Here is a 19,228-nt window from a genome sequence, read left to right as displayed (position 1 = left end):
TTACCACACACTGGGCAAAAGAGAAGAAAACCACATCAAAGCGGGTGGGAGAGGCTGGGATACAGTCTTGCCATAAAACCCACCCCTGGAACAGTGACCCAAAGTTAGGAGGAAACTCAAAAGCCAGACCTCTGCTTGAGGAATGAAGGGTTTGACCCCATACTAGGCACCCCAACTTTAAAGACCTGCACCTGAGTAACAAGCTCCCAAAATATCTAGCTTTGCAAATCAACTGGGCTCACAACAACGATATCCACAAGAGTGTACTCTTCTGAGAAACAGCTCAAAAAGGGCTCCTATGCTGGGACTCACCTGCCCCAGGGCAGCTGATGGAGCTCAGACTTTAAGTGTAAGAGCTTCACTTGGGTAGATTAAAGCATTGGCCTGAGAGGCAGGCATCTAATCTAATACACATGTCTAAGAACTTGCTGGAACACTCTCTGGGTACATAGGCTAGCGGACACCATCTTTGCACTCTCCGTCTGCTAGCCAACAGGTGCCATCATTGTTTTTTCCTTTTCTAGTGGGTGCCATCTTTCCGCACATGCTCTGCCTCACTCCAGGCATCAGGCACCATATTTGCACTCTCCCTCAGCCTTGCTCTAGCCAGTGGGTGCCACCTTTCTTATTTTTTTTTCTTTTTCTGGTGGGTGCCATCTTTATGTTCCCCCTCTGCCTCCCTACAGCCAGCAGGCAACATGTTCTCACTCTCTCTCTGCCATGCTCCAGGGCACCAGTATCTCTCAGAAGTGAGCTTTATATATTTTTGGAGCCCTGATTTTTGTAGCTACAGCCAAGGGGCCATCCCTTGATCATATGGCTCTGGAGGCCAAGGGAGCTTGCATTCCTGGGTCCCATGGGACTCTAACAATTGGAGAGACAGTTCTTGGCAGGCTACTATCTCCAAGGTTCTGCACAGACAACATAATGACACACCCCCACATCTTTCTGTGAAAGAAGCCTATTTGCTTGTACTGGAGCTTTGGCCTGAGAGGCAGGCTTCAGGTTTGGCGCATACCTAGGGGCCTATGGAACTCCTCTCAGGGATCATAGGTCAGTGAATGCCGTCTTTGCCCTCTCCTTCTGCCTTACTATAGCTTGCCAGTATCTCCTAGTAAAGAGCTTATACACGTATCTAGAGCCTCCGTTTATGCAACTGCCAATCAGGAGACACCACCAGATCACCTGGCTCAAATGGCCAGTGGGGATTATACTTGCAGTCCCATAGGACTGTATATATTTTCATACTTTAAAATTTGCTCCCTGAGCATCTGGCTTCAAAGCATCCTGAATCTACTGCTGACTGATAAACTTCCTCCATATGATGCTGACAGGTCATGAAACACCCTCAAGCTACAGGGAGATAATAAGAATATAATAGGCTGCTTGAACAATCACAAAGGTTTAAGAGACAGCCAAGAGTTAGGGTAGGGTTGAATGATAAGGTTCAACCACCAGGACACTGGTCTAGCAGCACCATTTTGGAGTCCTCCCTCCAGCCTACTAATGTCAGGGGCTTACCCACCCATCAGTGGGCTAGCACCAGAGCCAGAAACTCCAGACCCACAGCCAGCCAATCCAGGAACCAGCTCTGCACACCAGCAGATCGATACCAACCCCAGCCTCCCCAGCCCCCAAGCCCTGCAGCCCCAGCCCCTCCCACCAGTGGGGTGGCAAGAGCTCCAGCCTCCCCAGGACCTGCAGCCAGCCAGCCCAGAACCTGGTCCTGCCCATCAGCAGGCCAGCACCAGCCCCAGGATCCTCAGGCTATGTGACCAGCCATGCTGGGACATGGCCCCATACACCAGGGCCTGGCAGTCAATACATGAAGTAGGGCCTGGTAGCCACCTAGAACAGGGACCAGTGCTGCTGACTAGTATGACCACAGTACCTGGCCCCGCCATAATAGAAGGGTCCATGCAGCCCACATAGGGGGCAACCTTAGAGCATATAGCTCTGGTAAGCAGAAGGGGGTATGCTGCTAAGCTCCATAAGACATCTCCCACATAAACCATTCTCCAAGATTGGAAAACATACTTGACTTAGAGTTCATAGAAATAAAAAGAGAATTCAGCAAAATGAGGAGACAGAGGAGTATGTTTGAAACAAAGGAAAAAGACAAAGCCCCAGAAGAAGAACTAAGTAAAGTGGAGATAAGCAATCTACCCAATAGAGTGTTCAAGTTAATGATCATGAAGATGCTCAACAAACTCAGGAGATGAATGGATGGACATAGAGAAAAAGTTAACAAAGAGTGAAAAAATATAAAGATGAACTAAACAGAGCTGAAGAATACAATAACTGACATAAAAAATATACGAGAAAGCAATCAAAACAGATTAGATAATAAAATGAAATGAATCAGTAAACTGGAAGACAGAGTAGTGGAAATCACCCAAGCTGAAGAGAAAGAAAAGAAAAAGGAATTTAAAAATTTTAGAATAGTTTAAAAGACCTCAAGGACAACATCAAGCATACTAACATTCACTTTATAGGGGGTCTCACAAGGAGAAGAGAGAGAGAAAGAGGCAAAGAACTTATTTGAAGAAATAATAGCTGATAATGTCCCTAACCTGAAAAGGAAAAAGACATCCAAGTCCAGAAATCACAGAGTCCCAAACAAGATGAAACCAAAGAGGTCTAAACAAAGACACATTACTAAAAAGTGGTAAAAATTAAAGATAAAGAAAGAATCTTAAGAGCAGCAAGAGAAAAGCAATTAGTTATACACAAGGGAACTTTCATAAGACAATGAGCTGACTTTTCAGCAGAAACGTTGCAGGGTACACAAAACAAAAAGATACAAAATATGATGTCGAAAACAGTAAACAAACAAACAAACAAAAAACAGTAAACATTGGGGGAAGGTGAGTAAAAACACAGGATTGTTAGCATGCATTCAAACTTAAGAGAGCATCAACTTAAACCTTAAACTAACACACACACACACACAAATAGGTTTTTATATATGAATCTCATGGTAACCACAAACTAAAAATCTATAAGAGATACATACAAAAAAAAAGAATCCAAACATAAAATTAAATACAGTCATCAAATCACAAGGGAAGAGGGCAAAATAAGATGACAGAAACAAAAATGAACTATAAAAATAACCAGAAAACAATTATTAAAATGGCAATAAGTACATACCTACCAATAATTACTTTAAATGTAAATAGACTAAATGCTCCAATCAAAAGATACAGAGTGGCTGAATGAATAAAAAATCAAGAGTCATATATATGCTGCCTATAAGAGACTCACTTAAGAACTAAAGACAAACACAGACTGAAGTGAGCGGATGGAAAAATCAACTCCATGAAAATGAAAATGAAAAGAAAGCGGAGCTTTCTTTAAAACAGAATTTAACAGACTTTAAAATAAAGACTGTAACAAGAGACATAAAAAGACATTACATAATGATAAAGGGATCAATCCAACGAGCAGACATAACAACTGTAAATTGTTATTTAAAAATGGACAAATCACGTGAATAGACATTTTTCCAAAGAAGACAAACAAATGACCAACAGACACATGAAAGGATGTTAAACATCACTAATCATCAAGGAAATGCAAATTAAAACTGCAAAGAGATATCACCTCACGTCTGTCCAGAATGGCTATAATCAAAAAGACAACAAATAACAAGGGTTAACAAGGATGTGGAGAAAAGGGAACCCTTGTGCGCTGTTGGTGGGATTGTAAATTAGTACAGCCACTATGTAAAACAGTATGGAGGTTCTTCAAAAAACGTAAAAATAGAACTGCCATATGATCTAGCAATTGCACTTTTGGGGTATTTTTCAAAAGAAATGAACAAAAACACTAATTTGAAAAGATGTATGCTCCCCTATGTTCACTGCAGCATTATTTACAATAGCCAAGATATGGACGCATCCTAAGTGTCCATCCAAAGATGAATGGATAAAGAAGATGTGGTGTGTGTGTGTGTGTGTGTGTGTGTATACACAATGCAATATTACTTGCCCATAAAAAAGTAATGAAATCTTGCCATTTGTGACAACATGGACGGACCTAGAGAGTATTATGCTAAGTGAAATAAATTAGACAGAGAAAGACAAATACCCCATATGATTTTACTTTTATGTAGAATCTAAAAAACAAAACAAACATAACAAGACAGAAACAGATTCATAGATACAGAGAACAAACTGGTGGTTGCCTGAGGAGAGAGAGTTGGGAGATGAGCGAAATTGATGAGGAAGATTAAGAGGTACAAACTTCCAGTTATAAAATAGGTTATGGGGGTGTAATGTACAGCATAGGGAATATAGTCAATAATATTGTAATAACTTTGTATAGTGACAGATGGTTACTAGACTTATCATGTAATGTATAAAAATATCAAATCACTATGCTGTGCACCTGAAACTAATATAATATTCTAAATCAATTATACTTCAATAAAAAAAGAGGGGAAAAAAGACATGAATGCAACTTGAAAGCATAAAACTCCTAGAAAAGAAAGCCACTGCTTACTTACTCGTACATGTACATAAAGGTGAAGGAACTGAACAGGTTGTTCACTGAACTGCAGTCATTCATAACAACAAACAATATAGAAATAATCTAATATCCACCAGTAGAGTACTAGCATATAATTATATTATGGAATGCTACACAACCACTCAAAATAATAAGGTTAACATATTTATACTTATGTAAAGATCTTCAGGACCTATTGCCACAAAAGAGTTGTTACAGAAGAAACTATAATGTAAGGAAAAATTTTAAAACTGTATCTATATATTTGTACATATGAATATGAAGAGAGAAGAAACAGATTATAAGGAACATATCAAACCTTGAACTGGTTTACTCTAATGAAGGACTAAGAGTTAGAGGAGAGGATGAAATGAATGTTTAAAGTTTTCTTCTATATAGCTCATTAAATTTGAAACATTTTCTGAAAATATTTTAAAATTTTGGGTAATCAAATTTTACAAAGTTTTATATGAGATAATGCATTATAAAAATGTTTAAAGATATCATGAATCTATAACAAATGAAACTACTGATATATCATCCTTATATCTAGGATCATAACTACTGACAATTATTTGCTTACAATTCCTCATTTTACACAAGTTAAAATTGAAGGCCAAATAGCTGATTTTCAGAATTATAGTAAACTATAAGACCTATAAAAGAAAAATATATATCCATAGTTTTCAGTAAAGAAGGAATTCTGCAGAAATCCTCAACTATAATTCTTTGAATTTCCAATAACACCCCTTGTCAAAGTGCTGAAAGGTACTTTGAAGGGTTTATTCTCTGTCTGAAGTAAAGATCTTCAACAAAATCACTCTAATCATAAAAATTACTATCTTATTCTATAGTAACAATATTAAGTATATCTTTTTCAAGATTTTCTAAGAAACCTATATAATTGGACCATAATAACTCTATTCCTCTCACTTAGTTAACTGCCTTACAAAGTGCTTTTTTAACATATCTCAAGCTATACCCAAGGACTGACATTAAAAAGAAGTCCTAAGTGAAAATCCTCTGTGTTTTCTATAATATTAAGAAATTTCTAAAATATGTTTCACTGTATATTCCTCTGGGTCCCCTATAATTTGAAGACTTATGACAAATTTCTTTCGAAACTCAGGATCAGGTGTTAGTTTACTTCATAATGCGAAGAATAGACAATTATTTTGTTCCCCAACCCAGGGGACATCCAGCAGTGTCAAGAGATGATTTTGATTGTCACAGCGGGGAAATGGAGGGCTAATGGCACCAGAAGATAGAGGCCAGAGGTGACACTAAATATCCTAAAATGCACAAAACAGCCCCCCACAACAATTAACTATGTGGCACAAAATGTCACTGGTACTGAGATTGAGAAACATCGGCTAGAAAATGACCTACATAATCCATCCTCGTTCCTTCTTTCAGTGGCTACTGACATGTTCAGGGTTAAGTCAGCTAACCCAGGGTTTGCTCTCCCTTCTTTACTTGTCACTTTTCTCCCTACGACATCCCAAGTGCTGTAAGACATTCTGGTTAGTAATGAGTTTTATTCTGGGAAAATATCAGAAATGTCAATTTTAATACCTTTTTAGTATGTAAAGAGTTATGTATAATTTAATATAATTTAACCTAATACTGTATTAAATCAAGGTTCAGGTAATATTTTATAAGTGAAAAACACAATGTTTCTTACCTTAAATAGGCAACGGCATATATATTCATATACCATATGTTTTAATGAGTTGATGAGAGACTGAATCCTCTGTTCTGTATTTTCAGAATCCTGTAGATTACAATTTGAAAATTGAAAAACCATTAGGAAATTCATGAACATTTAAAAGGTACCCCACAGTTTAATCATGCTTATAAATTGTTCCTCCAGACTCAAAACTGATTCTGGGACAATTATCTTCAGCAAACAGACTCAAGGGACTAGACGAATAAGTGCATTAAACTTCTACATTAATATAATAAAAAACTGATGTATTTTTTAATGTATAGAGTTAAAGCTTTCAATAAATGAAAATTATAATCAATTACCAGTAATATCATATGAATTGAATTTGACCATACCACTTTGATTCCTACTGGCATTAAAAATACTACGTCAATCTGTGTTAAAGCCATTTAATTACTTGTATTATAATTACCAATCCAGACCCAAAACAGTATGACCAGAACCATACTATAAAGAATTTTCTCATCCCCAGTACAGGAACTTAAACAATCTTAAACCATGCCCTCCAGCTTGAATTTGAAATACGTGGTGTAAAAATTCATACATAGTTTTAGTTTTTTATCTGCTTTTGTACCTCCATTGTACATGATTGCTATGATTTGAAAAATATCATTAATGGATATTTTATTTGATTAATGAAAAATGGCTTGGGGTAGGAATAGTGGAAGGGATGTTGTAAAGGCTGGCCTTTTCCCTTGGTGTGATATGAGTGTAAGTTTCACTTCATTCTGGGTGCAATTGGAGAATACATGCCTTGCAGAATTCAATTCTGGTATAACATTTAGACAAAATTGCTTGCTTCCTTGTGATGATAATTGGCAAGGAAAAAAAAACTAGCAAAATAATTTTAACAGTTTAGAGAAGTACACCCAGGACGACAGGATGAGCAATAAAATGTGTGAAATTAGCAGAAAACATTGTGACTTGATACTCAGATACATCAAATGTAGGTTTCTGGCCATGTTAGTAGCATGTTCTAACCAAGAGAGCTCATTATTCACAGTTCATACCACAAACACTTCTCTTAATTTTACTATTTATTAACAAAGATCACATGTGAAATTGAAGCTTAGATCCACTAAAAGACACTCTAATGTGAGACAGAATATAGTACCTACAAGGTCCAGTAGATTTTCAATGTATGTACTTCTATGTATTTCAGATTATATTTTTCAAATGAACTCAAATGCCCACCTAAACACACATGTGCATATACACGTACAAACACATGCAAAGGTCAATGTTATTCAATGGCCGTATTATCACAGAACTATTGTCACTAAGGAAGTACTGAGCTATAAGCTTTTCTAAACAGTACAAAATAACCAGTATTTTTACTAAGTTGATTTAGACCTTCTAACTTATTTCTCAGTCCTTATATTTTATAGGGTCATTGAATTTTAACATACAATTTTTTTACTAAAAGATAAGAATGAATTTTAAATGAACTTATTACTGTGTACTTTCTAAGTAATTTATATAAAATTATTAATAAAAACGAAGTTAAGTATAAATGACTCTCTAGATTTACCTGTGACACAGCAAATTAGAAATATGATCAATATATCATGACCCAACTCTCACAGACTTTACACTATTACTGTTTTTTGTAAAAATTCTTCTACCAGCACAATATTATAAATGGTTTGATTAAATTTAACATATTAAAATTCAATTTTTTTTTAAAACCAAAGGACAAAGAACACAATTATGTATTCTTCAACCCTTTCTTGCATCTTGAAACCTTATCTTTGTCCAAAGGACATTACATATATACATGGGAGAAATGCTTACCTTGTCCCCCAGGACTGAGATGACAGATTTTACTAACAAAGCCTACCCCCAAAGCAGAAGCTCTTCGTTAGGTGCCATTTTATTTCAAATCTAATGTAAGAACAACTTCAAATGATTTACTTTAGTGGAAAAGACATCAGTAAACTTTAATCATTATTTATAATCAAATAAAGATTTTCTGAAATAACTCATTCATGAAAATATTAAGTAGTCCATGCCAATGAAGACAAAGATTTTTTCCTGTTTTATTCTCCATTATATCACCCATGCACCTAGAAAAATGCCTGCCACATGGTAAGTCTGCGATAAATATTAACTGAATGAATAATAATCTTTCCTCAGAAAGATAGACTTAAGTAAACCTACTCGGATATGAAATTTTACTCCTAACTATCTAAAAGAACAAATTATTCTCACCCAAAATATAATTCTAAAAAACACTTATATTAGTATTATACTGAACACAAAAATTATAAACAACTTGATGAATTTGGTTTCATAAAAATATTTTTTAGGGTCTTCCCTGGTGGCGCAGTGGTTGAGAGTCCGCCTGCCGATGCAGGGGACGCGGGTTCGTGCCCCGTCCCGGAGGATCCCGCGTGCCGCGGAGCGGCTGGGCCCGTGGCCGCTGGGCCTGAGCGTCCGGAGCCTGTGCTCCGCAGCGGAAGAGGCCGCAGCAGTGAGAGGCCGCGTACCACAAAATATATATATATATATATTTTAATAAATTAAAAAGCAAATTAATAAACCCAAAATATTTACGACAAAGGTTTAGTGTCCTTAATATATAAGCTCTTATAAGTAAAATTTTAAAATAGTAATACCATATTTGTAAAAATAATAATTTACCAAAGAAAAAACACAAATAATCTGATATTTATCTTACAAGTGATATTTATCTTACAAGTGACCAAAGACTTTCAAATATAGTGAAATATTTTTCAATTACCTAATAGGATAATTATTAAAAGTTATATAATATTCATTTTTGCTCAAGGTGTAGATTAAAAAGGCCCCTGTTGTTGTATTAGTTTAATATACCAACAGCATATATTTCCAAAGGATAATTAGACAGTATTTGTCTAAAGGCTTACAAATGTGCATTTTTGCCCGAGCTATCCAAGTCTAGGAATTTAACTAGGAAAATAATTGGAGAAACAAAACACTGGGGAAAAAGCCCTGTAAGTGTCTATAGCTATTTTAAACATAACCCCCAAATTCTTTGACCCTCCATCCATCATTAAAGTCTCTTTCCCCTTCTTGAATCTGTGTAGGCTCTGACTGCTTCAACCCATAGAATACAGCAGAAATGACCCAAGGCTGGGTCATAAAAGGCAATTCAGCTTCTGCCTTGTTCACTGAAATACATGTTTGGTATCTCAGTATGCAATATGAGGAATCCAATTACTCTGTGCTGTGAGGAAGCCAAGCTTCACGGAGAGGTACTGCAGTCAGCAGTCCTAGTCATCAAGTCCACCCACCCCAAGTACCAGATATGAAAGTGAAGCCTCCCCAAAACCACTTGCACTCTCAATTCCTCACAACCAAGACCCCAGACCTTGTGAAGCAGAGGTAAGCCATCCCTGCAGTGCCCTGACAAAATTCCCCATAGAATCCATGAGCATAAGAGAAACATTGTTTTAATCTGCTAAATTTGGGGGTAATAAGATATTCAGCAGAGATAACCATAACACCCTATAGGAGGTAGCTAAATAAAGTAGGGTATAGCCTCACAAGCTCTCAAAAATATTGTGTAGGTTTGTATTTATTGACATGAAAATTGTGTACAATATATATATATATATATATATATATATATATTTTTTTTTTTTTTTTGTGGTACGCAGGCCTCTCACTGTTTTGGCCTCTCCCGTTGCGGAGCACAGGCTCTGGACGCGCACGCTCAGCGACCATGGCTCACGGGCCCAGCCACTCTGCGGCATGTGGGATCTTCCCGGACTGGGGCACGAACCCATGTCCCCTGCATTGGCAGGCGGATTCTCAACCACTGCACCACCAGGGAAGCCCCTGTACAATATATTTTTAAAGCACAGTATTATACCTTTTGGTAAAAATTATGTGTATTCTTTAATATATTGTTCCCTCCATTAGAATACAAGCTTGATAAAACAGTGTATATTCCTGTATTCCCATTTTCTAGAACAATATCGGGTATGTATTATAGCCTCAAACAACATTGGTATACAATGAAATTTTAAATGTTGTTTTCCCCAGGTAATAGGATTATGTGGATAATTTCTTATCTTTATACCTTCCTGAATCATCCATGTTTTTTTTTAATAATCATCTGAGAAGACAATCATTTATTAATTTATACTCAGAACATAAATCATTTCCATTAAGAGGACTGCCACATTGGGACAGTTTGTTAAAAACACAAAATGCAACTAAGGAGCTAGTTTATTTTAAATATAGTTTAAAAGTGTTACATATGGTCTTTTGAAATATAATTCCAAGCAACTTTTCTCAGGAAATTATTATAAATTAAGCAGCTAGTAAAGCAATCTCTCTCATTCAGTCTCAGCTATTGGGTAACCAACAGCATACCTGTTTGTTTTGCAGAGCTCGCTGGAAAAGTCGGAGAAATGCAGCCAAACTAAAACGGTACATGTTATTAATTTTTGACAAGTCAGAGATAATGAAGTACATCTTGCTGGCACTCTCAGCCAGAGGGAGATAGGCATCCCGCTCCTGTGGAACAAGGGGTGGGGGTGGGGGGCGGGAAGGGTGACACCTTAGTTCTAATGTTTTACTGCCACCTACAGACTGCTATGCACATATCTAGCCGCAGCCTTACTTTCAACATACATACAACAAATAAAGATTAATCACAGAATTTTATAAAGAAACTGCATAATCCAGCTTTTCTATTTTTAAGTTTTTATACTTCTTTTAATCCTAAGATATTACACTTTTGTTTTGTATTTTTATGTAACTGCAAGCAATGTATTCTAAATACTTCCCCTCTCCTCTGATTACAGAACTAGAAGTAGTACATGGGTTGGTTTCAATGAAGACCAAGAATACTTGTATTAGGGGAAAGAGGTAAGCACCTGTATTAGGGTTAAATGGAATGGTAAACAGTTGTGATCAGAGGTCACGTAGGTCATGTAAGACAGCATGGCACTACAGGCTACCCCTGCAGTGGAGAAAAGTTAGAACAATGAATCTAGTGTGTGGGACTGGTACCAACAAGAACACTGATGGAAGCAGAGGTAAAGTAGAAGACTGTAACGAGTGTCCACATTAAGATAATAAAGCACCTAGCATTGTTCAACATAAGCATAGAACCAATAATCACAGGGGCTTTCATTCTGACTGAAGGTAAATGATGATAAAGATGAAAGGATCATAGGATTAAATGGCCTTGAGGTTATGAACTGAACTCTGAGAAGGCTCTCCATGTCATTCTGATCAAAGCACCAGGATTATAAATATGATACTGGTAAAATTATGTGTGTGACTCAGAGATGCCTGTTCGGAAAGAGAAGGCACAGAAAGTTCAAAATCCTTTTGGTATACAGTGACAGCTATGACATCTGCCAATTTTACCTATGGTAGAGAAGGTGGGATGACTGGATTGGAAACAGGCTATAGGTTTTCTCTTATTCTGATTTCAACAGAGCTCTTTCTCAAGTGAAGAAACTAATACTATGTAAGTGTAGAATTTGAGCAACAGCTGAAAAACACCTAAAATAACATTTGGAAAAGTCATTGAGGGAAATGGGAAATATTAAAGGATGTCAGTAAGGGTCCAGGTCAGGTTGGAGACTGGGAATTCACAATAACATTAATCTGCTTCATTGTTTGATTTTCTTCAGCAAATCTTTGTCACCGAATGTAGGAGGAAAAAAAAAAGATACATTGTACTGATATAAGGTTGAAATTTTGCTCTAGGAAACGTCAAAAGAATAAAGCAAGAAGGATTTTAACCATTTTTAAGAAAAGAGTTCAGATCAACACATTCATGGGGTCCAGGATGAGTAGGGAAGAAAAATGTTTTTGATGGAAAGAATAGCTTTTAACTCTTTTATTGATATACTTAACTTGCCTTAACTTAAGAAAAGTTCCAGGAATGGCAAAGATGCTCTCTAATAGTCATTTTAAACACGTTCATTTTCAATTTCAGTACAAGTTTATAGCTCTAGAACTTTGGATAACATGCCAGAAATCAGTAGTACTCAGCAGGGCTCAATGACCAGCACTCCTTACACTTGATACCCTCAACATCTATCGCCATCTCTATAATAAGAATTAGACCCAAGGACCTGGTGTTTTTGAATAGCTTTCTTTTTTTGCAGTCATCATTCCCCTGAAGTCCTGGTACTAAAATTTTTATCATATTAACATGAAAGTTTAAGAAAACAATATAAGATCACAAAGAAGGAAATATTTACTTGATCAAGAGAAATTTGGAGTTTGTAAGATTCTTTAAGTGACTCCTGAATAAGTGCACTGCTTGCTTTTGTCTGATTCAAAGATTCAATCAAATCCTTATTTTCCAAAATATTGCCTTGAGATGTGGCAAGTGTCTGTAGAAAAATTAATAAAATAATATGAACATTATTATATATATTAAAATAATCAATTAAAAGAAGCCCATGTTAACTATCATTAATTTGATGATGTTTTCGGGAACTTATGTTCTCTTAAAAGAATTTCATTATTTTACAGCCTTCTGTATCAAAAGACACTGTAAATCATTATATGATACTATATCATCAAAACATTGTATATGTATTAATTTTATCAACCTAATAAAAATAAAGACTAAAGTTACAGATCAAATCATAATTTCATGCTACCTTTGAATGTTTTTCTGAGCATAAAATCAAATATTAATGAAATAATACAGTATAAAGACGATATTAGTTAAAAATTGCTTGTCTTAAACATTACTCCTAGAAGTCTTATATTCCAAGACATCTACCTTTTTCTATTTGAATTTTGACTTTAAGATACATATTGATGTGTCTTTGATACAACCAAAAACATGCTAAAGGTACTATAATTTTTTAAAAAACAATATTTGATTATAATCAAAATAATATAATATGAAAAATATCCTGAATAGCTCAATTTTACCTCTAAAAGAGATTCTTCAAGCTTAGCTAACTGTATTTTCTTATCTTCTTCCTGTTGTAATAGTTTTGTTTTCTGGTCCTCTAAATCAGGTTTCTCATGCTGAATAGTTAATGCCAAAAGCTTAAAAAAAAATCCAAGGTTATTCTAGCAATAAAGTTCAAACAAAACAAACCAAAATGAAAACTTCCCACAAACAGGTCTTATGTTTGATCAAATATTACAAGTATAATGATACTACTATGTACTTCATTTCATTCTTTCTAGTTAAACATATGAGACACGTTCACAATTATTTCTGACAAAAGAGGCAAACTGAATAGTTAACTAATTGATAAAATGTTAAATATTATAGGACACTATAAGAAATTGCATTACTTAACATATCAACATGTAATATTCAGTTCTTAAATTAGATTAAATGTATAAAAACTATGGAAGCAAACATTTTTAATGGTAAGTAGTCACAAAAAGAAATAGTTGCCTTACTTAAAATACTATATTAAAATCACAATGAGATACCACATCACATCCACTAAGATGGCTATAATTAAAAAGACAAATGATAATAAATGTTGGCCAGAATGTGGAGAAAGGGGAACCCTCATACATTATTGGTAGGAAAGTAAATTGTGCAGTTACTTTGGGAAACTTTGTTTATTCCTCAAAATGGTAAACATAGAGTTACCATAAAACTCAGAAATTCCACTAAAAAAGCATTGAATTATAAACTTTCAAGGGGTGAATTGTATGATATATGAACTGAATCTTAATAAAGCTGTTGAAAACTGCTATGTCAAATTCTTCAGTTTGAAACTTTAAAATAGGAAATGACATTTGCATGTCATAAAATATATTAATTCGAAATCTATTGTATAAGCATGTTCATTCAGTTCTTGTTAAAGTAATACCTAAATAGCCCTTTTCAGCAATTACTGTGGAGATCTTTTATATAGAAGAAGCAATTTGTCAATTCTGCCAAGCTCTGAGTAATCTGTACATTGTTTTATTTATGAGAAGTATCATCAAGCCAATCAAAAGACATTGTTCATAAAAATATGCAGTGAGTCATCTAGTATGGTAAGAAAAATATTTTAATAGCAGAGTTTTAAAAATTACAATAAAGTAAAAACCATGGTAAATATACATGCTATCATATAAATCAAAAGAGAAAAATATACTATTGTTAGATGGTAGAAAACAGGATGATACTAAAAAAGTCAACAGGATATCTTTAAAGAGGAAAAATGAGTAAGGGAGTGTATAAGTAAAAATCTGTACATGAAAATCATTTTGTAATTCATGTAATAACTATAAACTGTAATAAGCCATACACAGATAAAGTAAATTCAAACATGCAAATGCTCTAAGTAAAAAAAAAAAAAAAATGTTGGATTTGGAATCAAAGACCCTCACCTAGCTGAATAAGTCAATAACTGCAATTTTAACATTTAAACTTCAGTTTTCACAGTTAAAAAAAATAAAGTTGCTAATCTTAACATGTATGATCCTCCATTTCTCAAATTCTAACAAATATGACAGACGTAGACTGTAAAATTAAAGTTATACTGGAAGAAGCAGCAATTTGACATTAGCAACAAATATAATTCTAACACTAATGGAAAATGAAATAAACCCAAATGTGTTACTGATTTGCAAGTATATTTTCAAAATCATGAGTTTAAATGCTAATCAGTTTAACAAAACAGCTTCCCACTCAAAATATTTCATTAGTATACAAAGATACTAAATATTTCTAAGGCAAATGATTGTCCATATATACCTGTCCTCGTAATCCACTTCTTGTTGTAGTAAAGTTAACCTCAGTAACGATGGAAGCTGCATCCGGTGGAATAAAGGGATTTGGGTTTCTTGTTGACAAAAAAAGGCGAAATTCTTCATTGTAGTCGATAATTTTGTCACCTATTTGTACCACATAACGTGGTCCTGTTTTTTCAAAATGACATAATTAGTTGGCTGGAATATTCTGTATTTTGCTACATGACATTAAAAAATATAATTTTCTAGTACTTCTAAATAGTTTTTACTACAGGCTTTTTGATACAGTCCAAAATACAGCAACAGCAAGGCCACCCAAAAGACTATTAACGAGAATGCTCTACTGATCAATCAGCACTTATGCAAACAAGGATAAATAATATTCATTAAGACAATCCTAGGATACTGAAGCATCAAAGGAATATCTACTTATATTCAATATAGTTTTAACATTAACTATATGTTTGATATTACCAATTTTTCTGAAATGTTTGATTATAGATGACAAAAATAGAAACTCTTATTAATTATTCTCTACTTCAAAATTCATCAAAGTGTTTATTGTACTAGTATTTAAGATGTAACACTTGAAAACAGAATGACCTGGTAAAAACCTGGAATTAACAACGTATGAGTAATTGCAAAGAATCCATTATTAACGTCAAAAAAGATTTATTCAGACTGCCGTACACAGGTACTTTGCAATAAATTAAACTGAGAAAAAGTAAACTTCTGCGTCACAAAGGAGTTTTTTTATATTCTAATATAAAACACAATTATATTAATTATACAACATATACAGAAAAATCAATCAACAATTGCATGCATTACTTATGATTTTAACTGATAAAAAATAATTTTTTAGGTAAAAATATATATTATCAAAGATTATTTTCTAATGTTAAGAAAAACAATGTAATGAATTTTTGAGAATCCTAGAATAGATTTTAAAATTTACTTAACTTTTTAAAGTTAATGTGAAAAGAATTCAATATGTACTTTATGAAAGAGGATATGTAAATGGTTAAAAAACAATATCAAAATAATGCTGAACTTTAACCATTATTAGTAAAAAACAAATTTAAAGGTTCAATGTAATAACTCTACATCAACTAGAATGATTCAAGAAAATGCAAGCAGGATAAATGCAAAGAAAACTACTTCTAAGGACATCATAGTAAAACCACTGAAAATCTATGACAAATGCAGCACAACAATAATGCAAAGGCAGGTATTGAGTATATGGAGTTAAAGACCAATACTGGAAAAGTTTCAAAGTATTTATATTAAAAAAATAAGTCACAGACGCATACTGTTATACACAGGGTAGCCATTAAAAACTACCAGGTTAATTAGAAAACTACATTAGTTATTGCATGAATTGGTTAACTGTACTACAAACTGTACTACAAACTGTACCACAAACTGTACTACAAATATTAAGACTGCCATGGTGAATAAAAATGCAAAACCAAATGATACACTGTTTATGAGAAACACACTTTATAAAGAAAACCAACAGAAAATTGAAAGTAAAAGAATGGAAAAATATACCATGCGAACACCAATCCCCAAAATTAGTGTAATCATTCTAATGCCAAATTCTAAAACTTGAGATACTTCTAGAGACAAAAGACAGTTGATAATGATAAAGAAAATAACCAAACAGGAAGACAGCACATTCCAAATATGTATGCATCCAAACACACAGCTTCAAAATATTTAAAGTAAAAATTGACGGAACTAAAAGAAAAAATTCAAAATCATAGAGACTTCTTCTCAATACATGATAGAAGAAATAGAAATAAAAAGTAAAGGTATAGAAAATCTGAACGTACTATTAACAAACTTGAATTAATTGACTTTAGAGAAAATTAAAATAACCAAGAGCAAAATTTACATAATTTTCAAGTGTACACGGAATATTTGTGAAAATTAGCCAATGCCAGATCATAAAAAAAGCTTCAACAGGATTAAAAAACTGAATACAGAATAAGTTTTCTGACCACAACAGAGATAAGCTAGAAACCAATCCCAAAAGGGTAACTAGAAAATATCTAACTCCCTGGAAATTAAACAAAAGCAATGAGTAACTTATGAATTAAAAAAATACAAACCAAAACTTGTGAAGAAGGGCTTAGCAGAAAGTTTATAGACAAAAAAAATGCATATATTAGGAAAAAGAAAATAATGAATTATCAATACTTTGAATTTCTATTTCAAGAATCTAGAAAAAAGACAACCAAATAAAATCTAAGGAAAATATTAAGAATAAAATAAATAAAAAGCAAAAATTAAAAATACAATAGAGAAAATCAACAAAGTTAAAAACTGGTATTTTGAAAAAAATCAGTAAAATTGATAAACTGACCTACCAAAGAAAAAGAGAAAAAAATTATCAGTATCGAAAAAAAGACACATTATTGAAAAACTCTCAGAAATTTTAAAGTTATAAGAATATTATATGAAAACACACCAATATATTTGACAAATTAAATGCAATAGACAAACACCTAAAATAATTAATCTAACTTGATATATACACAGAATATAGATTACAAACAAAACTAAATTAACTCAGGGAGAAGAAATCAAGATGGCAAAGCAGGAGGATACAGAACACATCAAAAATATGTCTACACGTGAAACAGTTCTCACTGAAAGCTAACTGTAGGCTAGCAGAACTAGAAGACTGTAAGAAAGATGCATATAGAATTGGGTATAAATGGATGAGAAGCTATCAGGTCTGGACCTGTGCCCCTAGGAGGGGACTCAGAAGAAGAACGATCACACAGACAGAGATCCTCTCTAGGGAGTAGGTGGTTTGAGTCACAAATTGGGCACCCTTGTCAGACACTGAGAATGTGAGTCTCCTTGCTGTTTGGAGGGCTGGGGGAACTAACAGGAGGGCTGTGAGAAGCCTGGACTCCATTCATGAGGAGCACATCCTCGCTTGCTTACTTCCAAAAAAGGGCGGAGAGGGTGGACTGAAACTGCATAGGTGGCTGACTGGTTTCCTGTGACTGCTCCAGCACACATCCCACTCTAAGTCTAGCAACTGCTCCAGCCTCACTGGGGTGAGGGCTGCTACAGCTGAGCAGAAAGCTCAGCTGTGAGAAACAAAAGCAACACAGACCTAAAGCGTGTCTGAGCAGGGTGGGAGCAGCCATTACTGATGCTTACACAGGCAGCACATTAGAGCAGCCATGATTTCTGTCTGTGGTCAGACAGCCACAATTCGCACCCAGACCAATGCCAAGTGCCCATGCCAATCCCTCTTGCCCGGGCACTGCTCCCCTCCTGGGCAAGAATGCTGGTGCTGGGATTGAGGAGAAAACAGATTTCAAGGGAATGGAGCCAGCTCAGACCCAACCCTCAAAACTTCTGCTCCACACTATTTACAACAGCCAGGACGTGGAAGCAACCTAAGTGTCCATCAACAGATGAATGGATAAAGATGTGGCACATATAGACAATGGAATATTACTCAGCCATAAAAAGAAATGAAATTGAGTTATTTGTAGTGAGTGGCTGGACCTAGAGTCTGTCATACAGAGTGAAGTAAGTCAGGGAAAAATAAATACCATATGCTAACACATATATATGGACTCTAAAAAAAACCAGTGGTTCTGAAGAACCTAGGGGCAGGACGGGAATAAAGACACAGACACAGAGAATGGACTTGAGGACACTGGGAGAGGGAAGGGTAAGCTGGGACGAAGTGAGAGAGTGGCATGGACATATATACACTACCAAATGTAAAACAGATAGCTAGTGGGAGGCAGCTGCATAGCACAGGGAGATCAGCTCAGTGCTTTGTGACCACCTAGAGGGGTGGGACAGGGAGGGTGGGAGGGAGACGCAAGAGGAAGGGGATATGGGGATATATGTATACGTACAGCTGATTCACTCTGTTACACAGCAGAAACTAACACAACAATGTAAATCAATTATCCTTCAATAAAGATGTAAAAAAAAGAATCCAACAAAAGAGAGAGAAAAAAAAAACAAAACTTCTGCTCCAGCAACTTGGGAACAGACCCCACCCCGTACAGAGCAGTGATGGCCACTGAGCAGAGAAAAAGCCCCAGCTACACCTGGCTCTGATCTAACAACTCCATCTCCAGCCTCCTACCAAGGTGATAGATGCCAGCAAACCTGAGGAAAGACATGTTCTGTGTTCACATCAGATTCGGCTCTCCCACAAAAGCCACTGGGCACAAGCAGACTGTACCACACAAAGGCACCCATTAAAGACTGCAATAGGCAACAGTTTCACTAATTTCATAAAGACAGAGAAAGTTAAGCAAA

The 19,228-nt window shown here is 35.1% G+C and overlaps 1 protein-coding gene across 1 annotated transcript in view; it reads right to left on the bottom strand.

Annotated features, from left to right (window-relative positions):
* Positions 1–19,228, bottom strand: part of DYNC2H1 (dynein cytoplasmic 2 heavy chain 1) — a 370,694-nt gene that overhangs the window by 184,788 nt on the left and 166,678 nt on the right. Inside the window, exons 66-70 of the mRNA XM_030835708.2 lie at positions 14,922–15,085; positions 13,142–13,261; positions 12,454–12,588; positions 10,604–10,747; positions 6,197–6,286 (exon numbers count right to left, since the gene is read on the bottom strand). Coding sequence (XP_030691568.2) covers positions 6,197–6,286; positions 10,604–10,747; positions 12,454–12,588; positions 13,142–13,261; positions 14,922–15,085 — 653 coding nt within the window. The remainder of the gene's footprint in view (positions 1–6,196; positions 6,287–10,603; positions 10,748–12,453; positions 12,589–13,141; positions 13,262–14,921; positions 15,086–19,228) is intronic.

Source organism: Globicephala melas, chromosome 8 (genome assembly GCF_963455315.2).
Source record: "Globicephala melas chromosome 8, mGloMel1.2, whole genome shotgun sequence".
In the NCBI taxonomy this organism is placed as follows: Eukaryota; Metazoa; Chordata; class Mammalia; order Artiodactyla; family Delphinidae; genus Globicephala; species Globicephala melas.
Note: the sequence above shows the minus strand (reverse complement) of the source record. Positions and strands in the feature narration are given on the sequence as shown.